General features: G+C 47.7%; 1 protein-coding gene across 1 annotated transcript in view; it reads left to right on the forward strand.

The window, feature by feature from the left end:
- The window catches only part of adam19b (ADAM metallopeptidase domain 19b), a 377,796-nt gene that overhangs the window by 336,993 nt on the left and 28,034 nt on the right, over positions 1–12,769 (forward strand). Inside the window, exons 15-18 of the mRNA XM_085994041.1 lie at positions 2,390–2,498; positions 3,794–3,998; positions 5,942–6,019; positions 7,278–7,386. Coding sequence (XP_085850167.1) covers positions 2,390–2,498; positions 3,794–3,998; positions 5,942–6,019; positions 7,278–7,386 — 501 coding nt within the window. The remainder of the gene's footprint in view (positions 1–2,389; positions 2,499–3,793; positions 3,999–5,941; positions 6,020–7,277; positions 7,387–12,769) is intronic.

Below are 12,769 nucleotides of genomic sequence, written 5' to 3' on the forward strand. Positions count from 1 at the left end.
GGTGTTGAGCTTCTTGAGTGTTGTTGGAGCTGCACTCATCCAGACAAGTGGAGAGTATTTCATCATACTTCTTACTTGTGCCTTGTAGATGGTGGAAAGGCTTTAGGGAGTCAGGAGGTGAGACACTCACCGCAGAATACCCAGCCTCTGACTTGCTCTTGTAGCCACAGTATTTATGTGGCTGGTGCACTTAAGTTTCTGCTCAATGCTGACCCCTAGACCCCTAGGATGTTGATGGTGGCGGATTCAGCGATGGTAATACCGTTGAATGTCAAGGGGCAGTGGTTAAACTTTCTTTTGTTGGAGATAGTCATTGCCTGGCACTTGTGTGGCACAAAAGTTACCTGCCACTTATCATCCCAAGCCTGAACACCATCCAGGTCTTGCTGCATGCGGGCATGGACTGCTTCTTTATTTGAGGAGCTGCGAATGGAACTGAACGCTTACAATTATCAGCAAACATCCCCACTTCTGACGTTATGATGGAGGGAAGGTCATTGATGAAGTAGCTGAAGATCATTGGGCCTTGGACACTGTCCTGGGGAACTCCTGCAGCGATGTCCTGAGGCTGAGATGATTGGCCTCCAAAAACAACAACAATTTTCCTTTGTGTTAGGTATGACTCCAGCCAGTGGAGAGTTTTCCCCATGATTCCCATTGACTTCAATTTTACTAGGGTTTCTTGATGCCACATTCGGTTAAATGCTGCGTTGATGTCAAGGCAGTCACTCTCACCTCGCCTCTGGAATGCAGCTCCTTTGTCCATGTTTGGACCAAGGCTGTGATGAGGTCTGGGGCCTAGTGGTCCTGGCGGAACCCAAACTGGGCACCAGTGAGCAGGTTATTGCCATTTCATAGCACTGTCGACGACACCTTCCATCACTTTCCTGATGATTGAGAGTAGACTGATGGGGCGGTAATTGGCTGGATTGGATTTGTCCTGGTTTTAGTGGACAGGACATACCTGGGCAGTTTTCCACATTGTCGGATAGATGCCGGTGTTGTAGCTGTACTGGAACAGCTTGGCTAGAGGCACAGCTAGTTCTGGAGCACAAGTCTTCAGCACGACAGCTGGGATGTTGTCGGGGCCCATAGCCTTTGCTGTATCCAGTGCACTCAGCCGTTTCTTGATATCACGTGGAGTGAATCGAATTGGCTGAAAACTGGTTTCTGTGATGGTGGGGACCTAAGGAGGAGGCCGATATGGATCATCCACTCGGTACTTCTGGCTGAAGAAGGTTGCAAATGCTTCGGCCTTGTCTTTTGCACTTACGTGCTGGGCTCCGCCATCATTGAGGATGGGGATATTCATGGAGCCTCCTCCTCCCATTAGTTTTCAATCGTCCAGCACCATTCACAACTGGATGTGGTAGGACAGCAGAGTTTTGATCTAATCTGTTGGTTGTGGGATCGCTTTGCTCTGTCAATAGCATGCTGCTTGCTCTGTTTAGCATGCATGTAGTCCTGTGTTACAGCTTCCCCAGGTTGGCACCTCATTTTTAGGTACGCCTGGTGCTGCTCCTGGCATTCTCTCTACACTCCTAATTGAACCAGGGATGCTCCCTTGACTTGATGGTAGAATGAGGGACATGCTGGGCCATGAGGTTACAGATTGTGGTGGAATACAATTCTGATGCTGCTGATGGCCCACAACGCCTCATGGATGCCCAGTTTTGAAGTGCTAGATCTATTCTGAATCTATCCCATTTAGCACAGTGGTAGTGTCACACAACACGTTGGAGGGTGTCCTCAGTATGAAGCCAGGACTTCGTCTCCAAATGGACTGTGCGTTGGTCACTGTCATGGACAGATGCATCTGCAACAGGTAGATTGGTGAGGACGAGGTCAAGCCGGTTTTTCCATCGTGTTGGTTCCCTCACCACCTGCCGCAGGCCCAGTCTGGCAGCTATGTCCTTCAGGACTCGGCCAGCTCAGTCAGTAGTGGTGCTACCGAGCCACTTTTGGTGATGGACATTGAAGTCCCCCATTCAGAGTATATTCTGTGCCCTTGTCAACCTCAATGCTTCTTCCAAGTGGTGTTCAACATGGAGGAGTACTGATTCATCAGCTGAGGGAGGGCGGTATACTTTAATATTCTTAATTAAACATTGAAGTCAAGGGAGATCAATATTGGGACGAGTGTAAAACTGGCAAACCATCCAATCCTGTGGGTTTCCCACCAGGCAAATTAGGTTAAAGTTACATCCATTAACTCTGTTTCTCTCTCCACGGATGCTGCCTGACCTGCTGAGTGTTTTCCAGCGTTTCCTGTTTTTACTTATGAGTAAGACTCGTTGGTCGAATGATCTTTTCCTGTTCCCCTAAAGCTTCTCGTGCTCCGAAGTGTATTGAAGGTATAACCCCCTGACTTTCTTCTCTGCGGTTTCAGGGGCTCGAGCTGCTCCAGCAGAGTGCTTCGAAATGGTGAACAACGCCGGGGACACGTACGGCAACTGTGGCAAAGACCAGCGGGGAAGTTACCGCAAGTGTGAGACCAGGTACAGAGGCCACCTGCTGGTTCTTGTCGATGATCAGCAACTCCACCTGTATTTGATTGAGCTCATGCGGAGTAATGGCGGGAGTGGGGGGCACACTCGCTCTTCGGCACTAGCGCAACAAATGGGTGATAGCGGGTCAGCAGCCCATTGACTTCAAACGGGTAAAGACAATCGGTAAGTTGTAAAACGAGCTGCTGATTTGCTATCACCCGTTTTTGTGCGATTGCACCACCAAATACTGTCTAAAGAAAAGAAAGAACTTGGATTTATATAGCGCCTTTCACAACCTCAGGACGTCCCAAAGCTCTTTACAGCCAATGAAGTACTTTTGAAGTGTAATCAATGTTGTCATGTAGAAAATGCAACAGCCAATTTATCGCTGTTTGAAAGCTACCACAAACAGCATTGACCAGATAATCTGGGGGTTTTTCAGTGATGTTGGTTGAGGGATAAATATTGGCCTGGACACCAGGGAGAACTCCTTTACTCTTCTTTGAAATAGTGCCATGGGATCTTTAGTGTCCACCTCAGAGGGCAAACTGGGCCTTGGTTTAACGTCTCATCTGAAAGATGGCACCTCCGCCAGTGCAGCACTCCCTCGGTACTGGACTAGTGTGTCAACCTAGATTTTGTGATCAAGTCGCTGGATTGGGACTTGAACCCAGAACCTTCTGACTTAGAGGCGAGAGTGCTACCAACTGAGCCATGACTAACACCTGACCAAGTTAGTGTACTTAATAGAGTATGACGACAGGTAATTTAACTTACTGCCGCTAACCCTTCAGAACAGGTGACCAATGATTAGTCCTGCATCGTGAGTTCCTGATCTCAGTCAAGCTGTCAAGAAAATGTATCAAATGGAGGCTACTCACTTTCTGGGAATAATAGAGAGAGAGAGAGAATGGCAGTGGGGAGGAGAGCAGAAGCGAATGTGTGTAACAGTGTCAATAAAAAGTGAGGAGAAATAAGTCGAGAGAGAGGGAAGATGGTGGAAGGGAGAGAAATAAATTGGGGAGAGTGTGAGGGAGAGCACGGCAGAGAGGATGAAGGAGACTGCAGCAGAGAGCGAGGACGAGTGTGACAGAAAGACAGTGGAGTAGAGTCTGGCCTAAAATTACCAGCTCAAACGTATACTTTAATATTCTTAATTAAACAACTTTATCACAAATGTTTCATTTTCTTGCAAAACTCATTTCCTAAAAGGGATAAGTTGAATCTTTGGCATTGCACATTCTTTGGCTGCCTCAGAGAAATAACTGGTGCCAATTTAACATGCGTTTCTTTTGTGATGAAAGGAATGCCAAGTGTGGGAAAATACAGTGTCAAAGTACGGCTCAAAAGCCCCTTGAGGCAAACGCCGTTGCCATAGACACCACAATAACCGTGGATGGGAGGAGGGTGCAGTGCAGGGGAACCCATGTGTACACGACTCCAGAGCTAGAAGGGGACATGCTGGACCCAGGACTGGTCATGACTGGAACAAAATGCACCGAGAAGCACGTAAGTTACTCTGCTTAAGGCAAAATAAAGGTTGAGTTTGGCAGGTGGGCTGCGCGCGGTTACTGGTCCGTGGGCCAAAACAGGCAAATGTCGTGGTGGACTTTGGTCTCGGCCGCTTTTCCGGTAACCTTGTGGAGTGGATTGTCCGCCCGTAGTGCCACCCGCGCGATTCTCATCCTAGTAAAATCAATGGGCCGCAAATTGGGCGGGTGTTATAATGGCACTCCGCTCCGCCAGGTTACCAGCCGGGTGGTGAAGGTGTGCGGGGCACAGCGAGTTGTGCCATCAGCATCCAGTGCCTTGCAGTGTGTGCCCCATGACCACTGACCTGTTCACTTACTGATTTTTGATTGTGCTGCTAATTCCAGGTGCCTCTCACTCTTTCACACTCACTCTCCTGTACTTACACTGATGCACACGCCATATTCTCTCTCTATTCTGTTTCTCCCTAGTTCTAGCTCCAGGTACCATCTCTCTTCCACTCCCCTCTCCATGTTCTGTCTCTCTCCCAATCCCCTCTCCATGTTCTGTCTCTCTCCCACTCCCCTCTCCATGTTCTGTCTCTCTCCTAATCCCCTCTCCATGTTCTGTCTCTCTCCCACTCCCCTCTCCATGTTCTGTCTCTCTCCCAATCCCCTCTCCATGTTCTGTCTCTCTCCCACTCCCCTCTCCATGCTCTGTCTCTCTCCCAATCCCCTCTCCATGTTCTGTCTCTCTCCCACTCCCCTCTCCATGCTCTGTCTCTCTCCCAATCCCCTCTCCATGTTCTGTCTCTCTCCCACTCCCCTCTCCATGTTCTGTCTCTCTCCCAATCCCCTCTCCATGTTCTGTCTCTCTCCCAATCCCCTCTCCATGTTCTGTCTCTCTCCCAATCCCCTCTCCATGTTCTGTCTCTCTCCCAATCCCCTCTCCATGTTCTGTCTCTCTCCCAATCCCCTCTCCATGTTCTGTCTCTCTCCCAATCCCCTCTCCATGTTCTGTCTCTCTCCCAATCCCCTCTTCATGTTCTGTCTCTCTCCCAATCCCCTCTCCATGTTCTGTCTCTCTCCCAATCCCCTCTTCATGTTCTGTCTCTCTCCCAATCCCCTCTCCATGTCCTGTCTCTCTCCCACTCCCCTCTCCATTTCCTGTCTCTCTCCCACTCCCCTCTCCATGTTCTGTCTCTCTCACTCCCCTCTCCATGTTCTGTTTCTCTTGCAGCTCCCTGCTCTATGTTCTGGATCCCTCTGAGGGAACCCATGATATCGGGGGCCTCTGCCTTGGGCCCTTCTTAACATCAATAGCCTTGTTTGGGATCAGTCGAGGGTTTGCCCCAAACAAGCCATCCCAGAACCCCTGACCTAAGCGCAGGTCTTGTCGAATCTGGGTTCTTGGCTAATTAAAGCCCTGCCAAAGTTACAGCTGGAGTGCATTGGAATGGCCAGATATTTCAGCCCCTAGTGTGAAAGAGCTGGACACTTGGATTTGCTGACATTTATGTCCCGCTAAAACTCATCCCCCTTCTCAGTTCTCACGCACCAAAACAGGTGAACTTTGCAGTAATGTGCAAATAGACAGAGAACAGCTTCAAATGAGCCCTCAGGCCAAGGGCGCTCTGGTTAACTATATGTCACTGTTAAAATAGTATAAGTGGAAATAGAGACAACCAGATATGTTTATGGAGTGAGAAGGGATTGAGAAGTATGGTGAGATGGCGGGTAGATTGTTTTTAAAATAAATCATTCTCGGGATGTGGGTGTTGCTGGCGTGACCAGCATTTATTGGCCATCCCTAGTTGCCCTTGGCAAGGTGGTGGTGAGCTTTTTTCTTGAACCACTGCAGTGCATGTGGTGAATGTACTCCCACGATGCTGTTAGGTAGGAAGTTCCAAGATTTTGACCCAGTTAATCTAAGTCAGACTTAATGGCCTTTTCCTGTTACTAAAAGTTCCTTTGTTCTAACAGATATGCTTTGAAGGACAATGCCAGAATGCTTCTTTCCTGACAGCAGATGAATGTATCGCAAAATGCCACAACCACGGGGTAGGTGTGGAACACATCCAAGACTTCTCTTTGCCAGCTTGCTTTCACAGTTCATCTTTAATGATAATAACTTCCTGTTGTGCTGTGAATGACACTTTATTACTGGACTCAAGTCTAGGGTGATTCTGGGGAGTCACTTAATGATGATGGTCATCGCTGGTAACAAAGAAGAAAAGTAAGAATTGCATTTAAATAGCTTTCACAACCTCAGAACGTCCCAAAGCGCTTTACAGCCAATGAAGTACGTGTTATAATACAACATTTATCTCCCACGTTAAGTTAGTGTTAATGATCGGGTAGCACCACACTTGTTGGGAGTCCCATGCCACACTAGATCAGATTGGTCAATGCTACATAGACTAGGGATTGAAACCATGAACTTCCTGAACTGATTGTTGGCAAGGTTAAAGCCAGGATACTTAGGAAAGATATAGATGTTGCAATGGGGAGCTGTTAGGGTTGGTATTCTGGGAGGATGGGATCAAATGGACTGAGAGGATTTCTTCAATCACACTTACCTTCAGGTGACTCTGGTTCACACCAAATGATACAATATTCTGTTTAATATATTTAACCTTCAATAAATACCTGACTCGTCGAGTCTGACTTCCCTTAATCATTCCTTTCACGTGTAGAATTACACCATGGAAACAGACAATTTGGCCCAACCAGTTCATGTGAGCAATTAGTTCGAATCACATTTACCCACTCTGTTCCCATATCCCTTTATCCTGTTTTCCTTCATGCACCTATCCAATCTAACCTTGAGTGTTTACATAGTTTCTGCAGGGTTAGACTGTTAGTACAGATCTGGACGGCACAGGTTCAAACTCAACAAGACTCAAGTAAGAGTCTTCAGAGAACAGAAGAGGGAAGAGAGAGGTAATGAACACCAAACAGGAATTAGCAGCAAGTGACTGCAGGTATGGCCAAAGAGGTAGGTTTTGAGAAGGCTTTTGAAGGTAGAGAGAACTCGCAAGGTGGAGGGGTTTAGAGAGTGTGCAGGCCCATGAGGCTGAAGGCTTTACCATCAATGGAGGAGCTGAGGCAGCTCTGGGACACACAGGAGACTAGATTCAGAAGAGCAGCGTGGCGTGCCTGGGATGGAGATCTTGGAGGGGTTGCAGAGGTAGGTCATTTGTAAATGAGCACAAGAATGTGGAATTTGGCAGGTTGCCAATATGGCTGATGGAGTTATTTTGACCAAGGGATCATGTATAAGATGTTGGAATATTGACAGGTTTTTTTCTTGGCCTAGGTTTGTAACAACAACCATAACTGTCACTGTGAGCCAGGCTGGGCGCCTCCATTCTGCAACAAACCAGGGCACGGTGGCAGTGTGGACGGAGGAGTTGGAACACCCAACTGTAAGTGGGCAATGAGTGCTTTCTGTCACCATGAAGTGAGCCTGAAGTGAGACCCCATTTAGAGCACTGCGTTCAGTTCTGGGCACCACACCTCAGGAAGGATATATTGGCCTTTGAGGAGGTGCAGTACAGATTCACCAGAATTATACCAGGGCTAAAAGGCTTAAATTACAAGGACAAGTTTGCATAGACTAGACTTGCATGCCCTTCAATATAGAAGATTAAGGGGTGATCTAATCAATCAAGAATTTTAAGATGACTAAAGGATTCGATAGGGTAGATAGAGAGAAACTATTTCCTCTGGCAGGGGAGCCCAGAACAAGGAGGCATAATCTTAAAATTAGAACTAGGCTGTTCAAGGGTGATGTCAGGAAGCATTTCTTCACACAAAGGATAGTGGAAATCTGGAACTCTCCCCCTTGAAAAAGCTATTGAGGCCGAGGGTCAATTGAAAATTTCGAAACTGAGATTGAGGCTCGAGGGTCTGAATGGCCTCCTCCCATTCCTATGTTCCTATGAAGTGGATGATGTCAACTTCTGGATTGAATGCTTTGAATCCAGTTGACCATTTAAGATAAGAACACAAGAAAATCTGGAATCAGGCCCACTTCTTTCACAGTCCACATATGGAATTTCTTATCATGGATCCTACAGAGCCTATTTAAGGTGTCAGCTTGGCTCAGTTAGTAGCCTTTGGGTCATAAGATTGTTGGTTCCACCCCCCCCGCCAGAACATGAGCACATAATTTAGGCTGAGAGCACAGTATAGGACTGAGAGAGTACAGCTTCGTGGTATATATCAACAATGTAGACTTGAGTATAGGGGGAATGATTAAGAAGCTTGCAGATGATACTAAAATCAGTTGATACTGAAGAAGGAAGCTGTAGACTGCAGGAAGATATCAATAAATTGGTCAGGTGGGCAGAACAGTGGCAAATGGAATTCAATCCGGAGAAGTGCGAGGTAATGCATTTGGGGAGGGCTAACAAGGAAAGGGAATACACATTAAATGGTAGGACACTGAGTAGTGTAGAGGAACAAAGGGACCTTGGAGTGCAGGTCCACAGATCCCTGAAGGTAGCAGGCCAAGTAGATAAGGTGGTTAAGAAGGCATACGGAATGCTTGCCTTTATTAGCCATGGCATAGAGTACAAGAGCAGAGGGTTTATGCTTCAACTGTATAAAACACTAGTTAGGCCTCAGCTAGAGTACTGTGTGCAGTTCTGGTCACCACATTACAGGAAAGGTGTGATTGCACTAGAGAGGGTACAGAGGAGATTTACAAGGATGTTGCCGGGAGTAGAGAATCTTAGCTATGAGGAAAGACTGGATAGGCTGGGTCTGTTTTCCTTGGAACAGAGGAGGCTGAGGGGAGACCTTATTGAGGTGTATAAAATTATGAGGGGCACAGATAAAGTGGATAGAAGGGACCTATTTCCCTTAGCAGAGGGGTCAAAAACCAGGGGGCACAGATTTAAAGTATTTGGTGGAAGGTTTAGAGGGGATTTGAGGGGAAATTTCTTCACCCAGAGGATTGTGGGGGTCTGGAACTCACTGCCTGAAAGGGTGGTAGAGGCAGGAACCCTAACCACATTTAAAAAGTACTTGGATGTGCACTTGGGATGCTCTAACCTGCAGGGCTACGGACCAAGAGCTGGGAAGTGGGATTAGGCTGGATAGCTCTTTGTTGGCCAGCGCGGACACGATGGGCCGAAATGGCCTCCTTCCGTGCTGCAACTTTCTATGATTCTATGGGGAGGTTGCCATTGCTTTGAATGAGTTGTGAGATTAAGGCCCTCTCTGCTTGTTCCATGGGTTCAGGTTACAGATCCCATGGGACTAATCGAAGAAGAGCAGGGAGTTGTCCTGGTGGCTTGGCGAATGTTCCTTCCTCAACCAAGACGACCAAAAAAAACACAGATTAACTGATCATTTGTCTTATTTCTTGCTGTCTGTGGGACATTGATGGCACATAATGGAACTGACAACATTCACTTTGAAAGCAATTCATTGTTTGAAATGTGTCAGTGTAATTGGAGCTATACAAATTTGCTTATTGTTTATTATCATCAACTGAGGGAAAACTCTTCAAATTCTCCCCAGCCCCCAATGATATTCAAGGAAAACATAAAATCTATCTACGCTTACACCTACAAATGTGTGACCAGTTACTGTCCATGGTTCCATGGTGTTTCAGACATCTCAATCTATACTCATCCTGTAGTCCAATCCCAGCCCAGTTTTTTATCCAGCTCCTTTTATGAGGGAGCTGGACTGTTTCTTGACTGGGGCAGAAATTGTATCATATAGAATAACAGCTAACACTTGGTGCCTGTGATCTCCTGAACTGGTTTCGCCGGAGGGGATTCAGAATATTTTTTCTCTTATTGGCCCCGGGTTTTCTCTGGTTTTATGCCTCTCCCAGGAGATTACATGGCTGCAGTGAAGTGGGGTGGGAGAAGTGAAGGGGCAGAAGTGTTTAGTCATGATGAATCAGCCATCATGTTGTGGGGCAGGCTCGAATGGACCCGCTGGTCTTTTCCTGTCCTTCAATTGCGTATGTTCATATGAGTTAATCAGACTGCTTTGCTGGGAGTCTGTTCCACATCTGTATCAAGTTTGTGAGGCGTGTCTGTTGCACTTCCCATGCCACGTAGCCAGTTATCTGTGTCACACCTTAAGCAATTTACATATTATTGACCTCAAGATCTGCCTGGATCTCAGCTGAGTAGTGCGGCATAAATGGGGCTGACATCGCAAATGTACAGCACGAGTTTTGAGCAGCACAGCAAAGCTTAATTAGCAGAAGCATGCCAGTGAACTGCTGCTCACGGCATCTTGCGATATCGATGTAAGACCACTGCCATCTAGAGGTTAACTGGAATTTTTTAAAAATCATTCCTTCAGTCCCAATGTCCTGCATGTACAGATCGGCCTGATTGAACAACTGCAAGTGCCTTCTACACCCCCTCTCAAAAGAAGTGCACCGCTATTAAAACAAGACAGTTGTACTTTTGGGAATTATACACGCTATTCCACTTGCGGTGTCCTGTGGTTGGAACAAGCTACCAGTGAACCAGTGGGCGCTGCACACTCCGTGGTCACTCAGATGTGTTGGAGAACTCTCAATATGAGCAAGCTGCCCGGGAGGAGATCACAGGCACTAAGTGTGAGCCTTGGACTTGTGTCGGGCTTGTTTTGCCAAGCCCAACACCGCGGTGAAGGAATGAGCCTTTCGCTTACATGAAATGCCCTAAGTACGACTAAAGAGCATCAAAAGTTCCATTACAGACATAATAATGGGCCAACATTTGCGATCGGAGGCTTCCCACGGGCGGACCCCTCTGACCTACAAAACTTCTACGAAAGTGGCCTGGGAAGAATGGTGGCTTGTGCTCCTGGGCCTCTCTGGATCCGCGCGGGCAGGGGCCCACGTATCCCAAGGACGCTTGCGGTTCATAGGCGCTCCTGGGATCACGTGGGCTGGCCCAACCAATAAAAGAGAATCCCTATTCATACTTTTGACAGGTCCGTACGTACGGAACTGTCAAAAGTATGAATGGGGATCACTTAAAAAATACACCAACACATGAAATATATATTTTTAATTACATATTTAAAATTAATTAAAATGCCATTTAATTATTTATTTTAAACAAAAATTTAATTTTTTGAAAACTTTACCAGGCATAAGAATTTGACAGGCTTTCAGCGGGCGGAAGTTGGGCAAATAGCGCAACTCTCCACCCGCAGAGGCCCTTTTCCTGGGGCTGTGGAGGATCTGCCAAGAGGATTCTTGACAGATCACAAGTGCAGGGTTTCAGCGCATGCGCTTCGCACGCCTAAACCTGGCACTTGCGCGGCTCCTACGGGCACGTACACACCTCGTACGCACCTGTAGGGTTCGCAAAATACGGCCCAATGTTCATGAAATGTCACATTGGTGCAGTATGAGTGAGGTAAATGATGCGTTATAATCAGGGCAATGCTGGGGGACTGAAGAGATTCAAATCCATTTTTTAAATTACATTCGATTCAGGCATTCGCCTCACCTTTTGGACATATTATTGAGTATCAGCATGACTCAATTGGTAACACTCTCGCCTTTAAGTTAAATCCCACTCCGGAGACTTGAGCGCATAATTTAGGCTGACACAGCAGGGAGTGGAATCAGTCCCAATATCTCACTTGAAATTGATGAGTTGCTCCCTGAGTGGGTGAAGGCATGACTCCACGTGGTTCTGGCTGTGCAGAGCAGAAAGTGCCAGGTTCGATTTTCCATCTCTGCTGAGTTAGCTGGGCAAACATTAAAAATAATTTGATTTTAAATTTAAATCCATGAAGGAAAAGTACTACTGTAGGAATCGACAGATCCCTAACTGAAGTACTGAGGTCGAGTCAGTCCGATAATAAAACGAAGCTTAATGTAAACTAGAGAACAAACAATGGCATGCAGGAGAAACAATCAACAGGTCTTTTCTTAATGCTGGCTTCACGAGCTCTGAACTGGGAACCTCCCAGTCTGACGTCATCACGTTTCCCGCCGTTCGGGACGTCACGTGACCAACGTGATGATGTCATCGCACCGGTTCTGGGACTCACCCAGAACTGGCTATTTACATACAGTAAACAAACCGAGGTGCTGTAGCACTCTGTTAAAGGCAGTTATACAGGAGTCCCTTGGTGGCTTTGCCACATGCGCCCCCCCAGAAGTGTCTTTAACCTCAAAAGTCAATCGCAGAGGAGGTCGGATGAGCCTGTTCGAACGACTCCGATATTCCCGGAGAGGAATGGGTTGGGTAGACGATGAGCTGGTCTGCGGAACAGTCTGGTCAGGCGTGGCGGCCACAGGCGGCCGCCCATGACGCGGTGGCTGCGCTGCCTCGACCGGTCGCTCGAGGTCCAGGTGTGCGGCCTTGAGGCGGTCCACGGAAATGTGGTCAGGCTTGCCCCCGACGTCCACTAAAAAACTCTTGGCGCCCGCCTGCAGTACCTGGAAAGGGTCCGTATATGGAGGCGTGAGAGGACTACGGTGGGCGTCATGCCTGACAAAAACGAATTTAGCCCGCATAAGCTCTGGTGGAACGCGTGACGCAGGCAACCCGTGATGTGACGTCGGAATGGGCCGAAAAGATTGAGCTGCATCCCGGTGAGCCTGCAGTTGTTCGGCCGCCGACCAAGGATGCGTTGGTGACGGAAGAAACTCGCCGGGCACCCGGAGCGGTTGGCCATAAACCAGTTCGGCAGCCGATGCCTGCAGGTCCTCTTTAGGCGCTGTGCGTAACCCGAGCATCACCCAAGGCAGCTTGTCCATCCATGCGGTCCCCTGGAGGCTGGCCCGCAGCGACGCCTTCAAGGACCGATGAAAACGCTCACATAATC

This window comes from Somniosus microcephalus, chromosome 8, assembly GCF_052327205.1.
Source record: "Somniosus microcephalus isolate GS21.2 chromosome 8, FLI_Smic_1.0, whole genome shotgun sequence".
Lineage (NCBI taxonomy): Eukaryota > Metazoa > Chordata > Chondrichthyes > Squaliformes > Somniosidae > Somniosus > Somniosus microcephalus.